Here is a 13640-nt window from a genome sequence, read left to right as displayed (position 1 = left end):
GCGCCGGCCGGGGCGGGGTGAGTCACGCCCGCCCGCTCCCATTGTGCGGCCCCGCGGCGGCGGAGCTGCGGAGCGGAGCGCGAGGAGGTGGAGCCCCGGCTGCGGGCTCGGCGCCTGCGTCCGCCCGGCCCGCCCCGCTGCCTCGGCCGTGGGCGCCCCGCAGCCGCCCGGCCCTGCGCGGCCACCGGCGCTGGAGAGAGCGGGAGGGCGATGGGGCGCGAGGGCCGGCCCGGGTCCCGCAGGCTCGGGAGCCCCGAGGTACCGCAGGGCGGGGTGGGGCGCGGCGGGGCGCGGCGGGGCGCGGCGGGCCTGGCGGGCCCCAGGGTGTCCCGGGCGTGGCAGGGCCTTGGCAGGGCGCTCGGGCTCGGGGAGGGGGAGAGGACCGCTGGCCGCGCGGGGATCCTGACCCTGCCTTCCTCCCCCAGGCTTCTCCACTAGGTCCCCGCAGCGCCCCCTTCTTCTCGCCCGGGTCGCGGGTCCCCCAGTGAGCGAGAGCCTCCCCAGCTGCCTCCGCGGCCATGGCCAACGGAGTGATCCCGCCGCCCGGGGGCGCCTCCCCCCTCCCCCAGGTGACCGACGCGTGGGGATGGGGGGCGAGGGGGGCGGGGTGGGGGCGGGGGAGAGACCCCAGGAGGAGCGGGGCGCCCGCGGTCTGACCCTGGGACCTCTTGGAGCTGGGCTAGGTGATATGGAGAAAGAGGGGGTCTTTTGCTATTTTTCGGATCTGTTACCCCATCTTTCCAAGCCCTGGGAGCCTGGGGTGCTGATCCTAGCTCAGGGGTGTAGAAGGTGGAGCCTGCTGCCCCCCCCCCCCAGCTGGGGCTTGGAGTTGGGCGGGTGTGGGGCATTCGCGGGCCAGGGGTCCTTAGGAGAGCTGTCTGGGCCTGCAGGTCCGGGTGCCCTTGGAGGAGCCCCCCCTGAGTCCAGACGCAGAGGAGGACGATGATGACTTGGGCAAGACCTTGGCTGTGAGCAGGTTTGGGGATCTCATCAGCAAGCCCCCGGCCTGGGACCCCGAGAAGCCCAGCCGCAGCTACAGCGAGCGGGACTTTGAGTGTGGGTAGCCCGGGGACCCCTAGTGTGGCCGCCCTCACCACCATCACCTCCATTGCCACCATCACTGTGCTCACCACCGGCTTGGTCACCCAGTGCCATCTCGTGCTGGACGCTGTGCTGGACGCTGTGCTGGGCCACCATGCCATGTTAAGTCATCCTGCCTCACTCACCCATCACCTGCTCACCTGCCAGGAAGCGGGGTCCCAGGCGCAGGGGAGATGTAGGGAAATGGGCCCGGGGCCTCCCTTAGCGACCTTCGTCTTCCCCAGGCTGGGCCTTGCCCTTGGCCTTCCTCTGTCTGCCTCATCTCCCCTCCTTAGCTCTCTGACTCTACCTTTCCTTTCTTGCTGCATCGTGTCCCCCGTCCCCCCCACGCCCCCCATCATTCCCTTCCCCACTCCCCCAGGCCTCACCAGTGCAGGACATGGACACAGGTGGTAGGGGGAGTCTGGCTCTGGAGGAAGGACTAAGGTGCCCTTGTTTGAGGCCTTGAGCTAGACTAAGGTGTGTGTCCCTAGGGTGGTGTGGGGTCCCCTGTGGCTGTGGGGGTCCCAACTGGCTCTCCTGCACCCCCAGTTCACCGGCACACATCCCATCACACCCACCACCCGCTCTCGGTGCGCCTGCCTCCACCCCACAAGCTGCGGCGCGTGTCCCCCGCCTCTGCCCGGCAAACCAGGAGGAGGAACAGGGAGAAAACCTCTGCCGCCCCCTCGGAGGGGACCCCCCCCATCCAGGAGGAGGGCGCCGCGGGGGCAGAGGAGGAAGAGGAAGAGGAGGAGGAGGAAGGGGGCTACGAGGCAGAGCCTGCGGAGCCTCCACCATCTGGGTCCCCACCAAAAGCAAAGGTAGGGTGTGCCCCGCAGGAGGGCTGGCTGCGGGAGGTGTACAGGGGAGGCCTTGCCCGCCCAGCCGCCGGTTGGGGCGGGGCCCAGGGCATGTCTGGTTTGCCCGCAGTTCTCCATTGGAAGTGATGAGGAAGACAGTCCCAGCCTCTCCGGGAGGGCTGCCTTCACCAGGCCGCTGTCCTCGGGGGACCCTCTCTTTGACAAGAGCCCCCAGCACATGGTCAGGTACTGGCCTCCAGCCCAGCTCAGAGGAGGTCCCGGGCTCCTTCCTGGGCCTGGGGAGTGTGTCCACCTCTGACCCTAGAGAAGAAGAGAGGAGGAGAGGAGAGGGCGCAGAGGAAGCAGGCAGGGGTGCCCCTCTGTGTCCACCATTGGCAAGGAGGACGGTCAGGGCCAAGAGGGAACGAGTCCTCAGGGGAGAGGGTGGGGATCGAGAGGAAGGGGAACTGGCATGGTGGTGGCAGGAAGGTAGAGGTGAGCCTTCTTCTCTGCCAGGGGGGCCACTCCAGGCGCTGCCCCAAGGTGGAGGCAAAGGAACCCCCTCACCTGGTCTATCTCCACTGTGGTTCCCTGTCAAGTCCAAGGCTGCCTGTTGCCTCCTCAGCTCCCCTAGCCCCCGGGCCAGGGCCTCCCGAGTTGCAGGAGAGAAGAGCCGGCCCTGGAGCCCATCAGCAAGCTACGACCTGCGGGAGCGGCTATGTCCAGGCAGTGCCCTGGGCAGCCTAGGTGGCCGAGAGCAGCAGGTGCCCACTGACGAGGCAGAGGCCCAGATGTTGGGCTCGGCAGACCTGGACGACATGAAGAGTGAGTGGCACCTTGTGGCAGCCCCCGTAGCCCACTCCCATGAGCACTGCGCCTGTGAGGGACCTTGGAGAGGCTCCGTGTTTTCTCTGACCCAGGGCTGAGCCCCCCTCTGCAGTATCCCTGTCTGCTGGAATGTGGCCAGTGATGGGGAGCTCACTACCTCACCAAGCCAGAGCTCACCACCTCTTAGCTCTGGTTTCCAGAGCTGAGATTTCTTTCCATGACACCTCTATCCTTCTGTCCTGATTCTGTCCTCTGGGTCACCCTCGGAATAGGCAGCCCTCCTTCCACATGATGTTTGGAGATATCATTATATGGCCCTCCTCTTCTCAGGGCAGACTCTTTTCATCCTTTCAAACCAGCCCCCCAAGTCTGAGCTACTCTGTCAGGCCCTGCTTCTCCCTATGTTAGGGGCTTGTCCCCTCACACCCAACCCTCTACCCTTGGCTGGGCCTGGCTGTGATCTCGGCACATTCTTTCCATCTTATCAGGCCCTGGTTTCTGTGCCACCTGTCATCACCCATGGGGCTCTGTGCCCAGGCCAGAGGCATCACTGACCCCGCCTCCCCCCACTAAGAACCAGTGTGTGGGCGGGGGTGGGGAGGAGGGCTTTGAGCTCAATACGTCATGGAAAGTTGCCAGGGCCTGAGGACAGGGACAGGAACAATCCGATGGCAGCAGCAGTGGTGGTGACTGGATGGGGAGGGTCAGGGGGAGGGCGTGTTTACAGATCTTGGGTGGGGGCTGAAAGCAGCCAGGAGCAGTCCTGGGAACCTGGGGAGTTGGGGTCAAGAGTCCCAGACATCTCCAGCTCTGGTTGGACAAAGACGACTCCTGTCCAGGCTCCCATTTCTCAGGAGAGCCAGGGCTCTGGAAGGGAGCAGGGGCTGAGGCCTCCGCCACTGCCTGGGGAATGGCGAGCCAGCTGGAGGAGGTCACAGAGCCCAATGGGGCACTGAGCTCCGGGCCCCGGGATGCTGGGGGCCCTGGCCCTGGGAGGGCTCCAGCTCTTAGCCCTCGAGACTCGCTGGTCTCAGAGGACTTGGAGATGTTTGTGTTGGACTTTGAGGACTGTGACCTGTGGGAGTCAACCAGGGACCAGCTGAGCCCCATGCCAGGGGAACCAGCGTGTGAGTAAATGGGCTGCTGGCCTTCCCCAGCTGCTGTCCTAGAAGGGGCAGGTGGGGAGGAAGGGAGAGATCTTCCTGAATCTGCCATGATGTGGACCTATGGGGTTAGACACGAGTGCTGAAAGATGCTCAGGGAGTGCTGGGGGCTTGGGGCCTGGCGACTTGATGTGGGTCCCTGCACTGCAGAGTGAGAGGCAGTGGCCATGGCAGGGGCTGCGGACTGAGTTGGGCTCTGCCTTTTTGCTGTGGCTTGGCTAGCGGTCCTCTGTGTGACTTTTAGCTAGTCCTTCCTCCTCTCTGGCCTCAGTCTCCTTATCTATGAAATGGCCACATTAGACAAGGTGGTCCTGTTGGCATGGTTCCTGGTGACTGTGATGCCCACCAAGTGGACTGGCAGGGCAGAGCAGGGGACTGGAGGACTGGTCATGACCCTGAGGCCCCGAGCTAGACCCCTGGGACTGCCAAGCTCACCTTCGCCGCAGGTCACCGGCTGGAAGACAACCCAGGCGTGCGGCGGCACCTAGTGAAGAAGCCATCCCGGAGCCAGGGCGGGCGGGGCAGCCCCGGCGGCCTGGCCCCCATCCTGCGTAGGAAGAAGAAGAAGAAGCAGCTAGACCGGAGGCCTCATGAGGTACAGGCCTTGGGGGCACGGGCCTGCAGCTCCCTCTTGCCTCTGCTGCCCAGAGCCTCCCTTCCCCCCCTCCCTGCCTTGCCCTGTCGCCATGTCCCACCCGGTGGCCCCCAGGCCCTCACCCTTGGTACCCACCCCAGGTGTTTGTGGAGCTGAACGAGCTGATGCTGGACCGCAGCCAGGAGCCCCACTGGCGGGAGACTGCGCGCTGGATCAAGTTTGAGGAGGATGTGGAGGAGGAGACGGAGCGCTGGGGGAAGCCCCACGTGGCCTCGCTCTCCTTCCGCAGCCTTCTGGAGCTCAGGAGGACCATCGCTCACGGTAGGGGCCCTGCAGGCCTGGCCCCGGGGTGCATGCCCTCCTCACAGACTGCAGAGCCTGTGCCAGGCTGCTCAACTCCCAGGACTACTCCCTGGAGTCCTGGGACCAGGCAGGGTCTGGCTGCCACTTTGGGAATGTGGAGACCACCTGCCTGCACCGCTGTAAGCTCTGAGGGTGCCCCTGGTACCTGGGCATAGGGCACATCAGTCTTTGTGGAGTAAACCAATAAATAACTCCCCTCCCTGGGTGAAGAGGGGCCATGCCCTCATTCTGTGCTCCATTTTCCCAACCGTCTCTCTGGCTGGGCTATGGCCACGTGGAGTAGTGGATCTGCCTGGCGCACGGGTGCTTGGATCACCCAGTGCATTTGTCTGCCCTTGGGGAGCAAGGCAGCTGGGGGTGGTTTTTTTCCTATCTGATAGGACCGTGTCACCTCCTCTGACTGTGCCCCCAGGTGCTGCCCTCCTGGACCTGGAGCAGACCACTCTTCCCGGCATCGCACATCTCGTGGTGGAGACCATGATTGTGTCTGACCAGATCCGGCCGGAGGACAGGGCCAGCGTCCTGCGTACCCTGTTACTAAAGCACAGGTGCCAGGGTGGGGTGCCCAGGGGGGCCCTCCTGGTTCAGCTGTCCCTCTAGGAGCACAGTCTCTCCTGTGTGGCTTTCCAGCCTCCGCTTGAGTACCCCCAGTGATGAGGCCAGATTCATCGTTGGACAGCGCCAACCATTAGAAAGATATTTCTTACATCGAGGCGGAGGGGTGGAGGCCTGAACCCTCCACCTCTCACTTCTTCATACTCTCAGTCCACCAAGATCCTCTCCTCCTAACCTTCCTTGCCCCCTCTTCCCTCTCCCTAGCCATCCCAATGATGACAAGGACAGTGGCTTCTTTCCTCGAAATACGTCCAGCTCTAGTGTGAACTCGGTCATGGGGAATCACCACCCCACTCCAAGTCATGGCCCTGATGGGGCGGTGCCTACCATGGCTGATGACCTGGGGGAGCCAGCCCCACTCTGGCCTCATGACCCTGATGCCAAGGAGGTCAGTTGCCTTACCCTGACCTGGGTTGGGGGACTAGGGGGCTTCCAGTTTCAATGGAGGCCACTGACGGCTTCATTGAGTGGGTCAGGAAGGTGGGATGCCTGGCACCGTGCTAGGCATGTGGGGGGATCAATAGGGGGCGTGCATGACAGACCCCTACTCTGGAGATACAGGTTTAGATGGGATGATGTGGCAGACCCAGGGGAGCTATTTAAACAAGATAAGGCTGAGGGAGTTGTGGGGGACTTGGAGAAGGGGTCCAGATCCTGGACTGGTCCCCTCCTGATATGAAGCACATCACTAACAGTCTCTCCCCTGGCTGGGGTAGAGAAAGCAGGGCTCAGATCCAGGGGTTGGAGGGCAGAGTCCAGGGCTGGCGCAAGGGAAGGGAGGGCCTGCCATGGCCTCCGGTCTGGGTCCCAGCCCTATTCCAGTTCTGCGTCCTCAGAAGCCCCTCCACATGCCTGGGGGAGACGGTCACCGGGGGAAAAGCATGAAGCTGCTGGAGAAGATCCCCGAAGATGCTGAGGCCACTGTGGTGCTTGTGGGTAAGGAGGGATGGGCACTGGGGGCCAGGGCCCAGGGTGTGGGGGCCTCCGCTGTGGTCTGCTTGCCTTGAGCTCTGGCTTGCAGGCTGCTTCTTCCATCCCCAACCTGGCCCCCACCTGCCCCTCCCAGCTCGTCTTGTCTCATCTCCAGTCCCTTCTTCCCCAGTCCTCTGCCTGCATCTCTTCCAGTTTTCCACTGTCTTGGACAACTGCTAGTCCATATAGCATCTTTGTGAGAATTAGAAAAAAGCACCCCTTCCTTACAACCCTTAATTTCTATCCGTTGATAAGTTGTGATAAATATACGGACAAATAAATGAATAAGTCTCCTTTAGAAAGGGGTTTCTTTATGCAGCGCCCAACCTGCCCCACTGTGCATGGTGGCCCGAGATATCCCTTCCAGGCCTGCCTTGACCACTCCCCTGTGCCCAGCAGCCTGTGCCTTCCTCTCCCTGCAGGCTGTGTGCCCTTCCTGGAGCAGCCCGCAGCAGCCTTTGTGCGGTTGAATGAGGCTGTCCTCTTGGAGTCTGTGCTTGAGGTCCCCGTGCCAGTTCGCTTCCTTTTTGTGATGCTTGGGCCCAGGCACACCAGTACTGACTACCATGAGCTTGGGCGCTCCATTGCCACCCTCATGTCTGACAAGGTTGGTCCCACAGCCCATGGGCTGGGCACTTTAGCCCGTCTCCCTGGGCTCTCCTTGTTCTCTGTCCGTCTCAATGCCCCAAGGGTACCCATGGATGCAAGGGTGCTAGAGGCTCTCCTGGGTGGAAGCAGTGTTTGGAGTGGCGGAGAGGCTGTTGGCCGAGGAGAGGAAAGGGAGCCCTCTGCAGCTGGGACTGTGGGAGGGGGAGGCAGAAGCAGGGGAGAAGCAGCCCAGACCCCTAGGTTTTAGATGTGACATGAGACTTGAATGGGTCATGGCTTCTCCTGGGCTTGGATAGGAGAGTGATATTCAAAATACCAGCCTACAGGACATGGCACCCTCCGGTCAGAATGGTCTTGGAGGCTCTTCAGTGCCAGGCATTGCCCCTATAGTTAGTTTTTACATCGTGGAAAAGTCTGGAGACTCCCAGGGGAATAGAGGACACTCGGAGGGGGCAGTGTTCAGGGCTGTGGCTGCTTGCCGGCCAGCAGGGCTCGTGAGTCAGAATTTTGACAACCAGACTGGCCCTGTGGATGTGGCTGAACGTCCTAACAGCCCCTCCCCGAAGCCCCCTCCCAGGCCTCCCCCAGTCAGCTCAGCCCCTGCTTTCCTGCTTCCAGCTGTTTCACGAGGCTGCCTACCAGGCAGATGACCGGCAGGACCTCCTGAGCGCCATCAGTGAGTTCCTGGACGGCAGCATTGTGATCCCCCCGTCGGAGGTGGAGGGCCGCGACCTGCTGCGCTCCGTGGCCGCCTTCCAGCGCGAGCTGCTAAGGAAGCGGCGGGAGCGGGAGCACACCAAAGTGGAGATGACTACACGGGGAGGCTATGTGGCCCCTGGGAAAGGTCAGACCCTTTGGGGCCCAGAACCACCCCATGCTCCCACACACAGCTTCTAAGGCCATGACCCCAGCCCCGTCCTGAATTCCAGAGTCCTGTATGTGGCTTCTAATCCCTGAGCCCAGGCCTCTGCCCCATGGGCCAGGCTGGGAAGGATCGAGGGCCTCCGAGCAGGAGGGGTGGTCTGTGTTCCAGCAACCCCTTGTTCCCCAGAGCTGTCGCTGGAATTGGGGGGCTCTGAGGCGACCCCTGAAGACGACCCCCTGCGGCGGACTGGCTCGATATTTGGGGGGCTTGTCCGGGACATAAAGCGCCGGTACCCGCACTACCCCAGTGACCTGCGCGATGCTCTGCACTCCCAGTGCGTGGCCGCCGTGCTCTTTATCTACTTCGCTGCCCTCAGCCCTGCCATCACCTTCGGGGGGCTGCTAGGTGAGGGGGTGGGGCAGAGAGGTAAGGGGGCTCAGTGTCACCTGCAAGGTTTCTGGGTCAGGGTGTCCCAGTTATCACTTTAGGGTCTCATGGGTGAGAGGAGATAGTCTTCAGTGTGACCACCCTGAGCTGCTGGGGCGGGATTCCAGTGATCACTTTTGGGGGGCTATAAAGCGAGAAGAGGTGGAGGATCCTGTGATCACCTTGGAGGCTGGTAGTGAGGGGGCAGGAGGTATGGGGTTAACAAGGGGTCCTATGTATTGCTCTGGGGGGCTGTGCCATTCTAGTTGGGTCCCCAGGCTAGGGTAAGCTAGATAAGGAAGGGGGCCAGGTGGGAGTCGGGCCAGGCCATCCCGCTGACCCTTGTCCTTCCCAGGGGAGAAGACCGAAGGGCTGATGGGTGTGTCGGAGCTGATCGTGTCCACGGCTGTGCTTGGAGTCCTCTTTTCTCTGCTGGGGGCCCAGCCGCTGCTTGTGGTTGGCTTCTCAGGGCCACTGCTGGTCTTCGAAGAAGCCTTCTTCAAGGTGACAGCCCTGCCCTGCTGCTCCCCAGGGATCACCTGCTCCTCCCCTGGTCCCTCAGCCCAGGTGATAGGTCGCTGCTGCCCCCCCCCCGGACTTACACCCCTCCCCACCCCAATCCCTACCCCATGGGGCCCGGATGTCCAGGGCAGCTGTGGGTAACCACTTCTCCCTCCTGGCCGCCAGTTCTGTCAATCCCACAACCTGGAGTACCTCACTGGCCGGGTGTGGGTTGGCCTCTGGCTGGTGGTCTTCGTCCTTGCTCTGGTGGCCGCTGAGGGCAGCTTCCTGGTCCGCTACATCTCGCCTTTCACCCAGGAGATCTTCGCCTTCCTCATTTCTTTCATTTTCATCTACGAGACCTTCCACAAGCTCTACAAGGTGCAGGTCCAGAGAGGCCTTGGGGGCAGGGCAGGTGTGGGTGGGGGCGCGCAGCACTCTGGCGAGAAGAGCGTGGGAGGCGGTGGCATGGAGCATTGGGAGCAGAGGGCCCAGAGAGGGGGGCTCTTCTGGGTGTGGCATGGGGGGTTGGGGACACCCTGGGTTAGGTCTGAGCTGAAGGGGAAGGAATCACACCCACAGAGTACTGGTCATAACTCCAGGTTCACCTGCACAGGTGTGTGAAGAAGTGGTCGCTTTCAGCGCTATGGGGCTGGGTGTCCTTGGGTCACCTTTTGTAGAGATACGAGTGTGTGTGTGTGTGTGTTGTAGCTGGATGTCCTGTGTGTCTAGTCAGGTAGGTGAGGGGCCAGGCTTCTCCCCTGCAGGTGTACTGATGGTGATGAAATCAGGGTCATCTGCCCAGGTGAGCACTAGGTCAACCTTGTAACACACAGGTGTTCACGGAGCACCCACTGCTGCCATTCTACCCCCCTGAGGGGGCATTGGAGGCCAGGCTGGACCTGAATGGGAGTGTTCTGCCGCCCACTGAGGGGCCACCAGGCCCAAAGAACCAGCCCAACACGGCTCTGCTGTCCCTCATCCTCATGCTTGGGACCTTCCTCATTGCCTTCTTCCTGCGCAAGTTCAGGAATAGCCGCTTCCTGGGTGGCAAGGTGCGTGGCTTCTAGGAGTGGAGCCCCAGTGGGACTCTCTTAGTTCCTGCTATCATTGCCAGGCTCCAATCCAGAGAGGGGCTGCCCCCTTCTCCTCGTCAACCCATAGATCTAAACCAAGTCTATGTAGCCCACCCCATCAGAAGCCTCAGAGAAGTCGAATCCGAAGAGGAATGCCCACCTGGGCTGGCCGGCACTCATGGACTTTAAAGGGACAGGTTAGGGAACTTCCTGAACCAGCTCAGACCCAAGCTCTCAGGGGTGTCAAGCCCTCGTGGGTCTCCTGACCCTCACCTCCACCTCTGCTCCCTTCTCCTAAGGCTCGCCGCATCATCGGGGATTTCGGCATCCCAATCTCCATTCTGGTGATGGTCCTGGTGGATTACTCCATTACAGACACCTACACACAGGTGTGTGAGCCCCGACCCCATTCGGCAGTTGGTTCTCGCCCCCGGGCCTTGAGCGTCAGGCTAGGACACGTCCCCATTGCCCCAGCAGCAGAGATCAGGGCTGGGACCCAGCTTTCCTAGTGGAGTGACAGTAGCCTGCTGGGGCCACACGGGGATGGTGTGGTCTGGCTGAGGAGGCCACCCAGGAGGGCTGAGGCTGTGTGTGACCCCTAGGCAAGACTCCTGGAGGAGCAGGCTGGGGGCAGGATGACAGGTGACCCCACACAGGTTTTCTGGCAGTTCTGGGGATCTGGGAGAAGGTGTCATGTCTCTTCCCTATATTGGACCCTTGTAGGGACAGCAACTTTGGAGGATGCAAAACTAATTACCCTCAAATCTGTTTATACCCCAATTTCCCTGAGCCCTGGTATGGGGGACACACAGCTGGTGGGAGCCGCTGCTTCATGGGTTCCTAGCATGGGGAGACAGCGTTACTGAACCCTGTCTTCTGGCCATGCAGAAGCTGACAGTGCCGACGGGGCTCTCGGTGACCTCCCCCGATAAGCGCACATGGTTCATCCCACCTCTGGGCAGTGCCCGTCCTTTCCCGCCCTGGATGATGGTGGCAGCTGCTGTCCCTGCCCTCCTGGTCCTCATCTTGATCTTCATGGAGACACAGATTACTGCGTGAGAGGGCTGGGGGACCCCGGGGCGGACAAGCGGGGAGTGGTGGGATTGGCGGCAAGGGGGACAATTTCCCTATTGTGCTTTGACATGCCATCTGTCTGGTGCCACCACCATTTGCAGGGTGGCACTTGACAGTCCTTAGAACACTCTAGCAGAGTGTTCTCTCACTCAGCGATGCTCACATTATTTCATTTTGGTTAAATCACAATAACGTGGTGAGATCTGACAGCTGGCTTTTGTGGTGTTTTAAACATCCACAGTGTAGGAATTTGGCTCAGATTTGCTTAAATGTGAGAATGTTAATTCGGGAACTTGAAAGAGGAAGCTGGCAGGTCCTGGGGAGAGCTCTTCTCTGCTTCCCCGACTCCCCCCGGCTGCTGGCCCACTCACCCCCTCTTGGTTCTCTGCAGGCTCATTGTCAGTCAGAAGGCACGGAGGCTGCTCAAAGGCTCCGGCTTCCACCTGGACCTGCTTCTCATCGGCTCCCTGGGGGGACTCTGCGGGCTGTTTGGGTTGCCATGGCTCACGGCTGCCACCGTCCGCTCAGTCACCCATGTCAATGCACTGACCGTTATGCGCACTGCCATTGCGCCTGGAGACAAGCCCCAGATCCAGGAGGTGCGGGAGCAGAGGGTCACCGGCGTGCTCATCTCCAGCCTTGTGGGTGAGAGCAACCGCCTTACAAGGCCCTGGCTCCGGCCCCACAGACTTGCCTTGTTCGACCCCAAGGTCTTAAATCAACTCTCTAGTCCAGGCTTGGTGCAGGTCCCTTCTGAATCTCCAAATATGACCTGTCTAGTCCCTGCCCTGCCTACCAACCCTGCTTCTTGACCCTCCATGAGCCCTTTTTTCTCCAGTGCTTTCCTGGTTCTCTGTTCTGTGCCATCTTCTCCTGTTTGTGGTGATGAGGCCCAGCTGATCAGTTAGGTGGCCCATGTCCCCTCCCCACCAGGCCCGTCTGTCCTCAGAGCTGTCTGAGGGGTCAGGTGGGTCTGTGTCACCTCCTCCAGGCCTGTCCATCGTCATGGGGGCTGTGCTGCGCCAGATCCCACTGGCTGTGCTCTTTGGGATTTTCCTGTACATGGGGGTCACGTCGCTGTCCGGTATCCAGCTGTCCCAGCGCCTGTTGCTCATCTTCATGCCAGCAAAACACCACCCCGAGCAGCCCTATGTGACCAAGGTATGGCCAGGAAGCATGGAGGTGGGAGGTGGGTGATGGGGAGGGGGTCAAAGGGATCCCTGGGCCAGACATGGACAGGATGGGATGAGTACAAAGGTAAGTTGGGACCTGGGGAGCCTAGTCCTCAGAGACGTGCATGGGAGTGTGGTGAGACCTGACGTCTGTTCCCAGGTGAAGACATGGCGGATGCACCTGTTCACCTGCATCCAGCTGGGCTGCATCGCATTGCTCTGGGTGGTGAAGTCCACGGCGGCCTCGCTCGCCTTTCCCTTCCTGCTGCTGCTCACGGTGCCTCTGAGGCGTTGCCTTCTGCCCCGGCTTTTCCAGGACAGAGAGCTGCAGGCGGTAAGGGCAGTGCTTGGGGCAGTGTCAGCCTGGATGGGGCATGGAACCAGGGAGACCTCGGTTCCAGTCTCAGCTGGACCGCCTGCTAGTTGCGTGACTGTACACAAGTCACCTAACCTTCTGAAATCTTACTTTCATCTCTGTAATGGAGCAGCTCTACCTTAGAAGATTGTTGTGAGGCTTAAACACTGATCCAGGTAAAGCACTGAGTGGTGGTTTGGTGCGGAGTCAGCACGAGGCCGCTGCAGCAGCTGTGCCGGCTGTGCATTGCACAAAAGCTCTGATGAAGTACAAGTGGGGGTGGGGTGGTGCTGACATCCATCCGAGCCCTGGTTTTGTCATCTAGAGGAAGGGACATCTTTTTGCAAATCATCCACCCAAACATGGCCTGCAGAGGTGTACTGCAAGAGCTAGGAGGGTCCCCAAGAAATACTTCATAGGTGGTAGCTGCTGTCATTAGTATTGTTATTAGGAGCTGTCACTGGAGGGGGAGTGACCTGAAGGTTTTGGCTGATGGGAATCGCTTTAATTTGGGGCACAGTCCCTGCAGACAGCAAGGTCTGGGAGCAGTGGCGGTCACTGGCCAGGGGAGGAGCTGGGGAGCTGGGGGTGCGAGTTGTCTTCCTTGCCTCCTCCGACCCTCTGCTCCTTCTGCAGCTGGACTCGGAAGATGCTGAACCAAACTTCGACGAGGACGGCCAGGATGAGTACAACGAGCTGCACATGCCTGTGTGATCCTCCGACACGGTGCCCCTCAGAGACCCCACATCTTAGTGACTGACACCTGGGCCCCATCAGAGCCCAGCCCCAGGGCCAGCGGGCTCCTCATGACCCAAAGAACCACTACTGATACCATGGCCAGAGGGGCCCCCTGACTCTGCCCAAAGCTCTGACCTTGTCTCACCCAGGCGCTTTCACAGACCAGACGGGCACAGGCTTTGAGATCATTATAACCACACCCCTTGTCTTGTGTCTGCCTCATTTTCTTGGTTCCATGTCTGGTTTCTTAGGTCATATTTATACATCTGGAATTGGAAGAATTGGAAGAATTCTATTTTCAGGGTCATGAAAACCGGAGAAGTTTGAGGCAAGGCCAGAATTCTTAGGGGAAAGGGAGAGAATCAAGACCACAGAAGGTCAGAGATGGGCTTTATCATTACCCTT

General features: G+C 60.8%; 1 protein-coding gene across 3 annotated transcripts; it reads left to right on the top strand.

Annotated features, from left to right (window-relative positions):
* The first annotated feature begins 425 nt into the window (after positions 1–425).
* On the top strand, positions 426–13434 carry SLC4A3 (solute carrier family 4 member 3). 3 transcript variants are annotated; one of them, XM_087819571.1, is made up of 22 exons: positions 426–569; positions 891–1056; positions 1633–1904; positions 2014–2129; positions 2509–2708; positions 4321–4469; positions 4610–4790; positions 5245–5380; positions 5652–5835; positions 6284–6383; positions 6842–7026; positions 7647–7872; positions 8080–8298; positions 8675–8823; positions 9007–9201; positions 9657–9875; positions 10196–10285; positions 10785–10951; positions 11362–11615; positions 11962–12131; positions 12303–12476; positions 13134–13434. In XM_087819571.1, exons 1-22 carry the CDS (start codon positions 519–521, stop codon positions 13209–13211), a joined length of 3681 nt encoding a protein of 1226 aa, XP_087675697.1. In that variant the 5' UTR covers positions 426–518; the 3' UTR covers positions 13212–13434. The 3 variants fall into 3 exon arrangements, with proteins under 3 accessions (XP_087675697.1, XP_087675696.1, XP_087675698.1); XM_087819570.1 differs by having other exon boundaries at positions 2014–2158; positions 2433–2708; XM_087819572.1 differs by lacking the exons at positions 426–569; positions 891–1056; positions 1633–1904; positions 2014–2129; positions 2509–2708 and adding an exon at positions 2810–3838.
* The last annotated feature ends 206 nt before the right edge of the window (positions 13435–13640 follow it).

The sequence above is a fragment of the Miniopterus natalensis genome, chromosome 8, assembly GCF_054644295.1.
Source record: "Miniopterus natalensis isolate mMinNat1 chromosome 8, mMinNat1.hap1, whole genome shotgun sequence".
In the NCBI taxonomy this organism is placed as follows: Eukaryota; Metazoa; Chordata; class Mammalia; order Chiroptera; family Miniopteridae; genus Miniopterus; species Miniopterus natalensis.
Note: the sequence above shows the minus strand (reverse complement) of the source record. Positions and strands in the feature narration are given on the sequence as shown.

Coding starts and splice junctions, on each gene's coding strand:
- SLC4A3 (XM_087819570.1), top strand. CDS start 519: ATGGCCAACGGAGTGATCCCGCCGCCCGGGGGCGCCTCCCCCCTCCCC. Junction 1,057..1,632: donor CAGCGAGCGGGACTTTGAGT/GTGGGTAGCCCG, acceptor CTGCACCCCCAG/TTCACCGGCACACATCCCAT. Junction 12,477..13,133: donor AGGACAGAGAGCTGCAGGCG/GTAAGGGCAGTG, acceptor CTCCTTCTGCAG/CTGGACTCGGAAGATGCTGA.